The sequence below is a fragment of the Manis javanica genome, chromosome 7 (assembly GCF_040802235.1).
Source record: "Manis javanica isolate MJ-LG chromosome 7, MJ_LKY, whole genome shotgun sequence".
Classification (NCBI taxonomy): domain Eukaryota; kingdom Metazoa; phylum Chordata; class Mammalia; order Pholidota; family Manidae; genus Manis; species Manis javanica.
In genome coordinates this window covers 32,782,976-32,797,932 of record NC_133162.1, presented here as the reverse complement: position 1 = coordinate 32,797,932, position 14,957 = coordinate 32,782,976, and the positions used below count along the sequence as shown (strand labels likewise).

The window sequence follows — 14,957 nt, the reverse complement described above, 5'->3', positions numbered from 1 at the left end:
AAAAATGAACAAGTGGGACTATATCAAGCTGAAAAGCTTCTGTACAGCAAAGGACACCATCAATAGAACAAAAAGGTACCCTACAGTAGTGGAGAATATTCGTAAATGACAGATCTGATAACGGCTTGACACCCAAAATATATAAAGAGCTCATGCACCTCACCAAACAAAAAGCAAATAATCCAATTAAAAAATGGGCAGAGTTCTCCAAAGAAGAAATTCAGATGGCCAACAGACACATGAAAAGATGCTCCACATCTCTAGTTATCAGAGAAATGCAAATTAAAACCACAATGAGATATCACCTCACACCAGTAAGGATGGCTACCATCCAAAAGACAAACAACAACAAATGTTGGTGAGGTTGTGGAGAAAGGGGAACCCTCCTACACCACTGGTGGGAATGTAAATTAGTTCAACCATTGTGGAAAGCAGTATGGAGGTTCCTCAAGATGCTCAAAATAGACTTACCATTTGACCCAGGAATTCCACTCCTAGGAATTTATCCTAAGAATGCAGCAGCCCAGTTTGAAAAAGACAGATGCACCCCTATGTTTATCACAGCACTATTTACAATAGCCAAGAAATGGAAGCAACCTAAGTGTCCATCAGTAGATGAATGAATAAAGAAGAGGTGGTACATATACACAATGGAATATTACTCAGCCATAAGAAGAAAACAAATCCTATAATTTGCAACAACATGGATGGAGCTAGAGGATATTATGCTCAGTGAAATAAGCCAAGCGGAGAAAGACAAATATCAAATGATTTCACTCATATGTGGAGTATAAGAACAAAGGAAATACTGAAGGAACAAAACAGCAGCAGACTCACACAACCCAAGAATGGACTAAAAGTTACCAAAGGGACAGAGACTATGGAGAATGGGAGGGTAGGGAGGGATAAGGGCAGGGATGAAGAAAGGGGGCCTTACGATTAGCATGTATAATGTGGGGGGTGGGGGAAAGGGGAGGGCTGTACAACACAGAGAAGACAAGTAGTGATTCTACAACATACTATGCTGATGGACAGTGACTGTAATGGGGTTTGTGGGGGGGACTTGGAGTAGGGGAGAGCCTAGTAAACATAAGGTTCTTCATGTAATTGTAGATTAATGATAAATAAGTAAGTAAATAAATAAATAAAAGAGGGCATTACCATTAGCATGTATAGTGCGTGGGGGAGCACAGGGTGGGCTGTGCAACACATCTTACTATGCAAATGGACAGTAACTGTGAAGGTGTATGTCAGGGGGACTTGGTGAAGGGGGGAGCCTGGTAAACAGAATGTTCTTCATGTAATTGTAGATTAATGATATCATAAAGAAAAACTAATGTATTTGAATAATTATCAAGTGAATATACACGTAACTACCACCCATAGTGAAAATATTGCAAGCACCCATCAACCCCTTGTTTCCCTTCCCAGTTAGATTACAACCTTACCCCTACAGAAAAATTCACTGCTTTGAATTTTATAATACTGCGTCCTGCTTTTCTTTATAATTTTACCACTACTATGTATTTCTAAACAATATAGTACAGTTTTGCCTGGTTTTGAAATTTATATTTTCATAAATGCAATCATATACTATGTATTCTTGGGTATCTTAGGATTGGTGTGTGTTGTTTTATGTAGTTCTGTATGTTCATTTTCATTGCTGTTTAGAATTACATTTTATGAGTATATCAAATTTTTTTTATACATTTATTGTTGATGGACAATTGGATTGTTTCCAGTGTTTGCAGTGTGGGTTATCTGAAATGGATATTCTGACCATCAGATTTGTGAGATCTCTTGTAGACTTCTCTTCTTTTTTTAAGAATGCATATCTTAAAAAAAAAAAAAAAAGAAAAGAAAAGAATACACATCTTATGTGAGGCAAGGAGGAAGGAACTTTTAAAGCAGGTGTGGGATGTTGCTCAGGGACCAGGATCTAAACTGAGAGTCTGTGAAGCCCAGTGCTGCTGCTTATGTCTTGCCAAGAGGCAGCAGTCTGCTTAAGTGCCTCAAGATGATGGGAACATTCTTTCCCAGAGATCTATGGACCAACTGCTCAATGTTATTGGCTACTTTGTTAATGACATCTGGATCAAACAGCAAAAACCATCTTGCTAACAGATCCTCGTGCTTTGAAGACAGTGAGTCTCTCTTGGGCACGTTCCTATCAAAGTAGCCGGATAGAAAAGAGGCAATAAGGTCTCCCCAGAGTCTTCTGTCCCTAACAATCCGGGCTCCGGACTCAGAGAAGGCAACTTGCTAAATTTTCCAAGCAGACAGGTCTTCATGTGCACACATGCGTATGCAGATATCTAAGGTTGAATCAACAAGAGCTGTTCTTGCTTATCTGGCCATTATGACTGTGTTTCCAAATGAGTGTCTGAACTAATTGTTTATTTTTAAGAGGCAGTTCTCAAGCCAATTCATTAAGTCTTGTTTTACATGTTTTAGTTCCGTTGTGTTCAGGTCATGAGTTTTGGTTCTGATCTCATAGAAGGGAAATGAACCTAGTGATGAAAATCCCAGGCTAAATAGACAAATCAGAATGCTGCCTGGGGTAGGCCTCTCCTGAGCTGGGTAACTGGCAGCAAAGTACTTACCCATCTGAACCTCAGTTTCTTGATAGGAAAAAAATGAATAAGAAAACTTACTTAGCAAAAAGGTCAAATTAAATGCAAAAATGTATAGAAAATATTTAACACAGTCAGTTCCTGACACAAGAAAGAAAACTAATACATAATGAGGATTAATGAAGATTGTGATTGATATTAAAAATACAACAATTGATCTAATAGTTCCTTTCCTTATGCATATGGTCAGACATATTGCTAAATATAAGGTTTTAGAGTATAGTTATAAAAAATTGTTCTGACTTTTAGCATTTTATATTCCCTATGCTAATTTGAATTCATGGTGGAATGAAAAGTGATGTCCAATGTGAATGAAAAACTTTGTGTTGTTCTTATTTCCAATTATGACAGACCAGATTTATTTCTTTCCATCAGGTTTATAATTGGAGATTTGTTAGATTCTGAAAATGACATCTTTGAGCAACCCAAAGAGTGGGACCCTCATGGATTGGAAGAGCCACAGAAGGCCTTTAACCATGGGACAGAGCTCATTCCATGGTACGTGTTGTCCATCCGAGCTGATGTGCACCAGTTCCTGCTGCAAGGGGCCACGGTCATCCACTATGACCAGGACACGCACCTCTCTGCCCGCTGCTTCCTCCAGCTTCAGCCTGACAGTAGCACCTTGACCTGGATAAAGCCCACCACTGCCTCCCCAGCCATTACTAAAGCAAAACTTGGTGTGCTAAGTAACACATCTGAGCCTGGCAAATTCCCATTACTGGGCAATGCTGGATTAAGCGGCCTGGTGGAGGGAGTTTTGGATCTGTTCTCAGCAAAGGCTGTGTACATGGGACACCCTAGCATTGATATACACACTGTGTGTGTTCAGAACAAACTGGGCAGCATGCTTCTCTCAGAGACTGGTGTGACACTGCTCTATGGGCTTCAGACCACAGACAATAGATTACTGCACTTTGTGGCACCAAAACATACAGCTAACATGCTCTTCAGTGGATTATTGGAACTTACTAGAGCCGTGAGAAAGATGAGAAAGTTCCCTGACCAAAGGCAACAGTGGCTGCGGAAACAATATGTCAGCTTCTATCAGGTAAGGGTGCAGCCATCCCTCTCTCCTCAATAGCTTAATTCTCAAGACATAAATCTGGTAAAGACACAACAACTAAACTGCCAGGTTTGTTCTCCCACTCTGTTGCTAGCTACCTGAATGATATTGGGCAACTTTTATTTAACCTCTCTGTGCCTCAGTTTCCTATCTATAAAATGAGAATAGTGATACCTGTTCATAGGAAGGCTTTGAGGTTTAACTGAGTTAATATGTGTAAAGCCATAAAGTAAATTTGTATGTATGAAGAATAGCGTCTGGCTCATAGTAGGTGCTATTATTATTTTGCATGAAAATAGGAACTGGTTATTGTACTCACATTTGAAAGAAACTAGTTAATATAAGCATTTTCACTTACTCAAAGTATCCATTGAAATTATTGTAATCTGAATGCATTGTAAGCATTGTAATCAAATGAATAGATTGGAAACCTCCACTTTGGAAACTGAAATCCTGTTTCATCAACTAACATGCTATGTGACTCTCAGGACATTAATTTACTCTCTCAGGACATTTCTGTCTTACTGAAGAATTTACAAGGTCAAAAGAAACTTTCCCAAATTGGGGATAACTCATACATGGACTTCTTTCTAGCCACGTTTGTAGGGGCAGCAGCCTTTAGGAGGCAGTTTTTCACAGTCAGCTGCTTAAACTGAGGGTGTTTCTTATAAACCTAAGTTGTCAGGTGTTTTAACACTTCAGCTCACCGTGGTTGCAGGCCTGGGCTGAGTGAGGTGCTAAGAGACATGGCCATAACCACAGCAGCAAGCTTGAGGAGGATGGAGGGCAGAGTGCTTGCAAACTGAGTCATAAACCCCTCCACAAGGTGACATTGTTGATGGCATTGTCAAATGAGTTGCACCAAAGTATTTAGTTCTTCTTTTTATGCTTTTCTAGCTTTCTGGGGAGAAATTACCTTTTTTACTAGTGTCACAAAGAAAGCAATGACTTAAATCACTCAAATAATTGATTTCATGTACTTTTCACAGTTCTAACATGTTCTCTTTTTTTAAGGTACATACAATAAAATACACAAATCTTAGTGTACAGCTCAATGAATTTGAACATGTGTATACACTCATGTAAACTATCACCCAGATCAAGATATCAAACATTCTCACAATTTTTCCCCTTTCCCTATTTCACCCATCTCCCCACAACCCCCATGCCCAGCCTCTGTTCTCTGGGTCTGTGAGTCTATTTCTGTTCTGTTTGTTTGTTCATGTGTTTTGTTTTTAGATTCCACATGTAAGTGAAATCATATGGTATTTGTCATTCTTTGTCTGACTTATTTCATTTAGCATAATACCCTCTAGATCCATCCATGGTGTTCACATGGGAAGATTTCATTCTTTTTTATGTTTGAGTCATATTCCATTGTATATATTTACCATATCTTTTTTATCCATTCATCTATCAATAGACATTTCAGTGGCCTTTGGCTATTGTGTTTTGGCTATTGTAAATAATGCAGCAATAAGCATAGAAGTGCATATATCTTTTCAAATTAGTGATTTTGTTTTCTTCAGGTAATTTCCCAGAAGTGTTTCTGAAAAATAAAAACATTTTTCCTTCTAAGATGTTAGAAGGGGCATATAAAATGCTCCTCCTCTTCCCTTTCCTCACATTCATGCCATACTTATGAGTAGAGATCATATCCTGAATAACTAACTTAACTAATTAGTTAATAAGCCCACAAACGTATATAAATGATTATGCTAATGCTGCTCAGGACAAAGCCAGTTTCTGTTAACTCACCTAAAATGGAAACCAAAACACCTATTTCCTGTCTACTCCACAGGGAGCTTTCAATGCAGTCCTGTCTGAAGAAAGGTCTTCCGGAGCTATTATGAATATTGATTTTCAATTACAATCATTCCTCAGCCTTCTAGAATCATGAAAATCCATTCAACCTGGACATAAACCAAAGTCTTTGAGCTCAATACAATCACTGTCATAAAGCCTATGTGGTTTATTTATTCTATTTGTTTCCTTCCTAGTCTGATAGCATAATATAGCTGAATTAATACATAAAGTGCACCTGGTTTTTTTCATTTACACTGGCAACCCTCAGTTTTTGCTGAAGGAGGCACCAGGTGAGAACATTAACAGCACATGAGAAGAGGTAAGAGATGCTGCTGGAACAGAGGCAGAGGAAGACCTAGAGCAAACTCAGTCCTACCCAGTTACAAAGACAGCTACATCCTCCCTTCTCACCAGGCCTCCATCCCTCCACCCCTGTGTGAGACCAAACTGATACAGTGGAAAGGCAGAAGAGCTCCATATACCTCAGTCATTTCTGAAAACATAGGTGATGTTCTTCCTGAAAATATTCATCTACATGAGCTGCCTAGGAAAACATGCAACATGTCTTAGAAACTGACGCTCAAGATTTCTTTTTTTTAAGTGAAAACAGCCAGCGGGACTGATTATTTTCCCATCATATAGACCAGTTCCCACACTGTCCCAGAGAACATCAAAACGGTGCTAATTTGGTACTTGGAGAACAAAAGGTCAAATAGGCATCGTGCTAGATGCCCCTGTTGGTGACTTACAAAATGACTTAGCACATTTAAGGTTCTGAGGAGTCTTAAAGTACAAAAGAAACCTGTATAACTGTATCTATAAGTTAAAGAACTTTATGAATAGTCCAAACTTACGTTATCAGCCCTATAAGAGTATTTTTTTCTCCCCCGTTTGGGAAGGGCTTTATATAGAAAATAATTTTTCTGGATCAGAATCCCCTTGTGTGATGAATGGATGTGAAGTTACTTTCTAATATAAGTATTTTTGTAATAGTAAATGTAAATTGGTTTATGGATATAGTAACAGGACATAAAGCAAAAGAGTAAAATAGTGACATTTGTAATAAAGCCTCGGAGTATGGGAAAATGAAAATGGAAGTAAACTGCAGAGACTTGGTGTGGGGGGTGAAGAAAGACTGGTATCATGAGTTTTGGCTTGATGTTTTCATGAGCAGAGCTGAGAACCCATAATCCTGAGTATTTGGAAAGATCTCTGAAAAGTTGGGAAGGTTAAATACAGGATTATCAGGTAAAGTTCTTCGGTTCTAAGCAACAGAAACATATTCGGGCTATCTTCAAGAGGGAAAAGAATTTATTCAAAGGATTAGATTAGTTTAGCACTCTTCAAGATACCATATGCAAAGATATGCCAAGAAGTGGAAGTTCATGAATATTTTTAAAGAAATCAGTTTCCTAATCCTCAACTTCCACATGAACTGTTCTCTGAAACAGAATGTGCCTTCACTTACAATAGTCTTTCTCCCAAATTAAAAAAAAGGTATACCCTTCACCCATTCTGAACAAGTTTATTGTTTTGTATAAATCAAAATAAAGATTCATTACATTTAGTTCCCAGAAAGTCTTCTTTAAAGATTAAACAAAGGCATCCTGCATTTTCCAGACCTAAAAATTTCCATTTAGAGTGAAGTGTGGCCCACTTTAGGATGCTTGATTGCCATTTGTATATCCTCTTTGGTGGTGCCTGTTAGAGTCTTTGGCCCTTTTTTAAAAAATCAGCTTGTTTTATTGTTGAGTTTTAAGATTTCTTTCCATATTTTAGGTAATAGTCTCTTATCAGATGTTTCTTTTGAAAATGTTTTCTCCCAGTCTGTGGCTTGTCTTCTAAATCTCTTGACAGTGCCTTTCACTGAGCAAAAGTTTTAAATTTTAATGAAGAGGGCTATTGAATTTTTAAAGATGTGTTAGTTAAAGCACACAGATAAAATTTTTATAAAATTTCTTTCAGATTCAGAGTATGTTATTCAATAAGTTAGTTAAATCCTATTTATGAAATTGTGTCGTGAAATGTTGTTTCTACTTTGGTGTTATAGCGACTTATTGTCAGGGACCATTTCGGGGGAGTGATTTCTGACCATTTTCATTCTCCTGCAGTATCACTGCATTCAAGATTTATGAAGGAGGGAGATTCTGATTGGCTTATTTGGATCCTATGCTAACCATTTATCAAGGAAGAATGTTCCTTGACTGATGAGCCCAAGACTGTATCCAGTGGCAAAGAGATACAGTAAAATTGGGGTATGGTTAGAGAAAAGACAAATGACTAATGGACAAGCATAAGTCACAGTTACCCACTACAAGAGATCATCAGAAGTTATCAAGTATCAAAGTTACTCAGCATCCTGGGTTCCATAACAGGATTGGGAAGTGGGAAGTCACAACTCAAGTCATAAAATTAGTCATTGAACATAAGGATGAAGGAGCAAGTACACACCCACAAAGCCTCTTTATTATTTTTTTATTATCTACAACAAAGCAAAATCTGTTCACAAGCACCTCTTTGGAATAGCAAAGGAGGACTATCCTTAAAAGTTTGCGGAAAGTAAAGACAGTAAATGGAAATTAATTTTAAAAGACCCCTTTTATACAACCTATGAAATACCATCTTTAATTCATATGTGACTTTTTGTAGTTTCATTAACTGATGCTCCTGATTTATAGGGAGAGTTTTTGGCCATATTTATAATTAATAAATCCTTGCTGCTACTCAGTGTATGTTACATGGAGTTGCCTTACAAGAAGCAGCTATTGTAAACCATCACCTGCCCCTTGGATATGTTTTTGCTGCTCATGGAATCATAATGCACATAGTGTTTTGAGTCCCCTGTGTTCTCTATTCTTGGATATTTGTCACTCAGGAAGATGATGGCATCCCAGCTATTTGAGGTGCTCCCTAGAGCCCTCCAAAGTGAGCTTCATACATGCCACATACTCCATATTTCAAGTCAGGCTGTCCCAAACATCAAATTAGGCGAAAAAATACCTTAATGCAGTGCAATAACAAATAGAACTTGATTTTACTTAAATAGATTTCTACACACAAACACACACACAATCCTTCAAAGCAGTAATTTACGAAGTACATCTAAGTAAATTTTCCTACAGTGGTAATTCTGGAACGGAGTCTCTGAATCTGAGAAGGGTTAAGCCATTTTTATTAATTCCAGTTGACCATGGCAGTATTAAAGCACATCACTGGAACTCAGCAGGGCTGTGACCAGGATAAGAGAGGACATGATGAAATCCCAACAGAAAGTTCTGACAGTTAGAAAGCAGAACCACCTAGGTGGCCAGATCATTATTCTCCAATGACTGCCTGTGCTCTCCCACCTCTGGGAATTTACTGGAAGCCATTAATTTATGTGCTCAGAATGTGATTCTTTTACAGGAAGATGGAAGGTATGAAGGGCCAACTTTGGCTCATGCTGTGGAGTTGTTTGGTGGCAGACGATGGAGTACTCGAAACCCCAGCCCTGGGACATCAGCAAAAAGTGCTGAGAAACCCAATGCACAGAGAAACAACACCTTGGGCATAAGCACCACCAAGAAAAAGAAGAAAATCCTTATGAGGGTAGAGTGTTGTTTATTTATTAAATATTAGACACAGTCATCTGAGACCATTGTATGGTCTAGATCTCCATAAACCACATTAGGTCTTTTGGATTGAGGACAAGATGAAGTATAAAAACAAATGAAATACAAGGGCTTACCAAGCACCTCCTGTGTATCAGATATACAAGATACTACCAGGCCCAGTGCTTGGAACTGAGTCAACACCAGGAAGAAGTCAGGGTCCACAGAAATGTTAACACAGAAAGATCTGAATAAGAGTCATCACACCATCTGCAAAGTGCTATAAAAGTAGCGAGAAGGAAAATACAGGGCTGAGAGGCAGGGAAGGCTTCACAGAGAAGTTGACAAATGGATCTCGAAGGATGTATAGGATTTACCAGACAGACAACACAGGGCAAGTAGAGGAGGCAGCAGAGAGACTTGAAGATGGCTTGTTGAGGGAAGCAGTTCTGGGTTTCTGCTCCTTGCTGGAGCATGAACTCTGTGGTAGGCAAGGAAAGACTGAAAGGAGCAGGGATCAGATCATGAAGGCCTTAGAAGGCCAAAATGCTAAATGTAGGGCACAATTTAAAATATATTATCAAGAGAAGTAGTCTAAATATCCATCCATGAATGAAAGACAAGGAAAAGATGGTATAACATACTGTACTGTGGAATGTATTCAGCCTTTAAAAAAGAAGGAAATCCTGTCATATGCTACTATGTATATGAACCTAAGTGAGGACATTATCCTAAGTGAGATAAGCCAGTCACAAAAGGACAAATACTGAGGGTGATTCCACCTAGATGAGGTACCTAGAATAGTCAAACTCTTAGGAACAGAAAGTAGAATGGTGGTTTCCAAGGGCTGGGGCAGGGGGAAAAGGGGAGTTATTGATCAATGGGTACAGAGTTTAAGTTTTGCAAGATAGAAAGTTCTAGAGATTGTTGCACAACAAGGTACACTGCAAGTGTAGCACTACTCTGTACTTAAATATGGTTAAAATGCTAAATTTGATGTTTTTTTACCATGATATGAAATTATATATATGTATACCTGTATTTATCACTATATATTGTTATATATATATTATCACTAAAACATGGTAATTTATTTTGTCCACGGTTATCTGGAAAAAGTCCCACTTTTTGTATCTAGGAGGCTGCTGATGCCTACATTGAACTTACTGGCTTCATAATTCTGTCTCTACCCAGAGAGTCCAGGGGTGTGCCTCCTCTTGTCAGCCCCCTCCCCTGAGGAGTGCTGCTTTATAATGAAGAACAAACGGGATAACATAGCATGAGAATACTTGGTCAGCCTTCATGGAGGCCTTTCCTGGTTTCACCAGTGGGAGGCAGTATTGAAGGTGAACCAGTCAGAAAGTAGAGACCTGCCTGAACTAAAGCAGTGATGGGAAAGGAATACAGAATGAGAAACATTGTGAGTTTTTTGTTCCCAGGGTGAGAGCGGAGAGGTGACCGATGATGAAATGGCCACCCGGAAGGCCAAAATGCACAAAGAGTGCCGGAGCCGGAGTGGTTCTGATCCTCAAGATGCTAATGAGCAAGAAGAATCAGGTAAAGCAGAAATTCACATGTGAGATTTTTATTTTTTAACTTTGTGGGGAAATACGCATTTGGCTTTAAATTGCGACTAAAGTATTGTGGGCATTCTTAACAAAACTTTTATCTTGTTAAGTATACTTACCTTTGTTTTTAATTAGATGATGGAACCCAAGAGGTAGTTCTGCAAGCACAGTGTACTTGGAAGAAAAGTTGCATTAATTAACTTGCCATTATTGATAGGGAATATCAGATATACAAGATACAATGTGATGGATTAGAGCAGTGATTCTCAAGACTGGCTGGATATTAGAGCTTTTAACAAATATATTTGGATGTCTTGGCCACACCGCAGCCTAACTGATTTAGGCATCTCTGGCTGGGACTTCGACATCTACACAGTTTTGAAGCTCCCCAAATGATTCAAATGTACAGCCAGGGTTGAGAACCCACCAGAGTAGTCCATTCATCAGAATATATTGCTGTTTCTTAGATAGATATTGCCTGCCTAGATTGATTTGTTCAGACATTCAGAAACATCTTTGGGTTTTATTTGACTGCTGAGGGATAATATAATCGGAGTCATTGTCTCTTTTCTGTCTTTCCCTCTCACAGAAGTGAATGCCATCATGAGCCCTCCTCACCCCCTCCCTTCCAGAAGAGCCCACTCGTTGACCACAGCTGGGTCCCCTAATTTGGCTGCCGGGACATCATCTCCCATCAGGCCAGTGTCCTCCCCTGTGCTGTCTTCTTCAAACAAGAGCCCATCCAGGTGGGGCCTTAACATGATAAAACAGAAGGACCATTCACATTATTCATGTTATATAGAACGGCATCTTCTTCCAGTGCTCTCTGGAAAGACTGTCCCTAATTTTGACTTAACACTTACCTTGAAAACTGAAAAACCCAAAATTTTTCAATGCTCCTAATTTGCCTGATTTTATACTGCTACCTTCTTGTATTATTATAATTGATCCTAATTATTTGACAGACCAACCATTCAAAGATCAGTAGCATAACACACCCTGAGCTGTGATTTTTCTAAATCTGTTCTGTCCAATATAGAAGCGGCTGGGGGAGGAGGAGGCAGGGGGGAAGCTGGCTTTTTATATTCAAATTTAAACTAATACAATTTAAAATTCAATTTCTCAGTTATACTAGCCACATGAAAAGTGCTCCATAGCTGCAGATGGCTGGTGGTTACTGTGATGAACAGTACAGGTATAGAACTTCTATCATTGCAGAAAGTTCTGTTGGATAGCACTGCTTTAAATGAAGAATAAACTAGGTTTTAACATAAGCTACTTGACCCTTTGCTAGTGGGTGAAATATATTTGATACTCTTCTCATGTATAAGATAAGATATCCATGTCTGGAGAAATGAATATATTACAGCAAGTTGGATTTGTTTCAATATAATTCTGAAGCTGGTATAGTAAATTATTTTATAAGGTTTATGCACATTGCAGATTTAAAACAACATCTAGAAGAAATAATTATTAAATTATTATTTAATAGAAATTTATGAAAATGAAAGACTTCCAAAGGAATCAGAATACCACACCATCTTCCTCAACCCCACACTAAAGTTTAAGAAATGCAGAAGTTCCAGACAGAACCAATATAATACTTTTATCAAACGGAGGAGTAGGAGAAAGAAATGAGTCTGTGCAGACACTGGCTTTGGAAATGTTAATTATACACACACATCACACAGTCTCTCAGGGAAGCTTACTATTGATAAGAATCCTACAGTAAATCATATTTTAAAGGGAAGCATTCTTACACACTAAATAATGAACATAATTTATGGTCTATACGTTCAGATTTCTACACTTGGTGAAACTGGGTCAAGGGTACATGGGAATTCTGTTCCTTGTGAAACTTCTGTAAGCTTAGGTTTGTAACAAAATTAAAAGCTACAAAGAATCAGAATTCTTTACATTATATTTCAGCCTATACAGTGCCCCATGTGAATAAGAGCCAGATAACTTGGACTTAGTGGCTTTTCCCTTTATTTCAACCATTCATGAACAGGAAAAGGTAGGACAGAATAACGGAGGAAAATCTTTTCAAAGAAGTAGAAGTGGAAAAACTAACATGCCAGATGCAAGATCACAGGGCCCCACCACAGGAGGACAGAGGTCAGGGCCCACCAGGTGTTCTAAAACGATGCAAGATCACAGGGCCCATAAAGGGTTCAGAAAGGCAAGGCCGGAGAAGAAAAATCAGCCCAAATGCTGTTCAAGGAGAAAGCAAGGCTGAGCCCTAGAAAGGACAAGAGTGGACAGATACAATTTTCTAATGTCAGAGGGAGATAGGTGCCTCTGTACAGACAGGGGCTGAACCTGGAACTAGAAGAAAGGAAGAAAGGGAATGTAATTGTTTAAATGCAAATGATAAACCACTTTATCAGACCTTTTCCCTCTTCCAGACTCTCTATCCTTTGTTTCCTACACCACATTGGGGATCAACAGCCTGTGCCTACAAAGGCCTATAGATCTATCCTTTTGAAAAACTACTCCACCACCAGAGGTGACCTTCAGATAACTCAAAATCATTTTTCATAAATAAACATTATTAGCAGGATTGAAGATAAACTGGCCATTCATTACAGTAATCTCTATACTTTCTTATATATTTGAAATATCTTAAAAGTAAAAAAAATGAAAGACAAAAACAAACAAAAAAAGGTCCTGTTCGTTGATTTGATTAAAAATCAATCAAAACATTTCGCATACTATCCTGTCGGGGAACCAGTGTAGAAAATTTTAAGAAGTTGTGAAACAGCTAGACTGAGTTTTTGACTGAATTGACTGATATTTTTATGTTAAATAGATACAGCCTTGACAGGTACAAATATAATCCTAGGCAGAGTTAACTTCTTTCCATTCTTAATACTGTTGTGACTTACATTTTCCATTAGTATTAAAAGCCCTTCCTTGTTTTCATCTAAAAACTGATTAAGAAAGGTAAAAGAGAAAACACTGATTCATTCAAGACGTTCTTCTTAAATATGTTTCTATAATTTAGAGTATAGGCAAGAATATGCATAATTTTCCAAAGGTTATGACTTGGTAATTTAGAGCTCTTTTTAAAAATGACTTTTCTTCAAAAACACTATGTTTACATTTTTTTTGCATTGATCCATGATTTTAAAGAAGTGCTGTGATTAGTAGACTCACATGATTATATTAACTCAGCCTGTGCCCTTACTATAAACATGACATAGTTTCAATATATATGTTTTATTTCCTCTGACACAATATAGATTAATTTTGAGAGTAATGAAAGGAGAGTCCAGAAAATAACCTAAACCATCAATGACTTGCAATCCATCTTTTTGGTCACGTTGCTAATCAGAGAACGTCTGTTGGGACAAAATGACAAAAGTGCCCAGTTTTGCCCATTAAGGCCATCTCTTTGTTGCAGTGCTTGGAGCAGCAGCAGCTGGCACGGGCGGATCAAAGGAGGAATGAAGGGCTTTCAGAGCTTCATGATTTCAGACAGTAACATGAGTTTTGTTGAATTTGTTGAGCTCTTCAAATCATTCAGGTATGGCATGCTTTCTCCTTACCCTTTCTCAGTCCCACATTTTTATAACAGTACTAAATGTGAGGTGTTTTCCATTACTCACCCAGTGTAAGGAGCCGAAAGGACCTAAAGGATCTCTTTGACATCTATGCTGTGCCCTGCAACCAAGCCGGCTCCGAGTCGGTCCCACTCTACACCAACCTAACCATTGACGAGAACTCCAGTGGTCTTCAGCCTGACCTAGGTTTGTGTGGCAATTTAACCTTTCTCTTGGAGATCTTTCCATCTAAAAATGAATATGTAGAGACCCAATCACACAAACCCTCAGCCTGTTCCAAAAGGTGTTCTGTTACCTGGAACACGGTGAAACACTTACAGAATTATTTTAAGGTGTCAAGAGGATGGGTAGTATTGGCATTTGGGGCAAGGAAATGCATCATTGTGTGGGTCTGTCCATGTATTCCAGAATGTTAGCCAATAGAGCCTCCCAGTCATTCTGAGAACCAAAAGCCCTTTCCCACCCACTTCCAAATGTCCACTAGGCATGTGGTGCATCCCAATTGAAAACCACCAGACTCTTCCCTGCCTGCAGGCAGATAGGTACTCAGCCCCAGGGTGGAAGTTGTCTGCCCTTCAACACGAGAGTGTATAGTGACCTCAGCAGAGCACTCCTGTCTGAACACCCAAGATAGTTTTACTAATATTTAGCCAGGATGTCTAATTCTTCTATCCCATCACCATCACCACCATTACCATCACCACTCATGCACTTTAAGGCTATTATGT

At 38.6% G+C, this 14,957-nt stretch overlaps 1 protein-coding gene across 6 annotated transcripts in view; it reads left to right on the top strand.

The window, feature by feature from the left end:
* Positions 1-14,957, top strand: part of PLCE1 (phospholipase C epsilon 1) — a 330,740-nt gene that overhangs the window by 262,257 nt on the left and 53,526 nt on the right. For 3 of the 6 annotated variants that reach the window (XM_073240659.1, XM_037015657.2, XM_073240660.1), the window contains exons 8-13: positions 3,009-3,684; positions 8,911-9,093; positions 10,535-10,652; positions 11,253-11,409; positions 14,070-14,192; positions 14,279-14,415. In XM_073240659.1, the coding sequence (XP_073096760.1) occupies positions 3,009-3,684; positions 8,911-9,093; positions 10,535-10,652; positions 11,253-11,409; positions 14,070-14,192; positions 14,279-14,415 (1,394 nt within the window). The remainder of the gene's footprint in view (positions 1-3,008; positions 3,685-8,910; positions 9,094-10,534; positions 10,653-11,252; positions 11,410-14,069; positions 14,193-14,278; positions 14,416-14,957) is intronic. The other 3 variants (XM_073240662.1, XM_073240661.1, XM_073240663.1) reach the window with 2 other exon arrangements.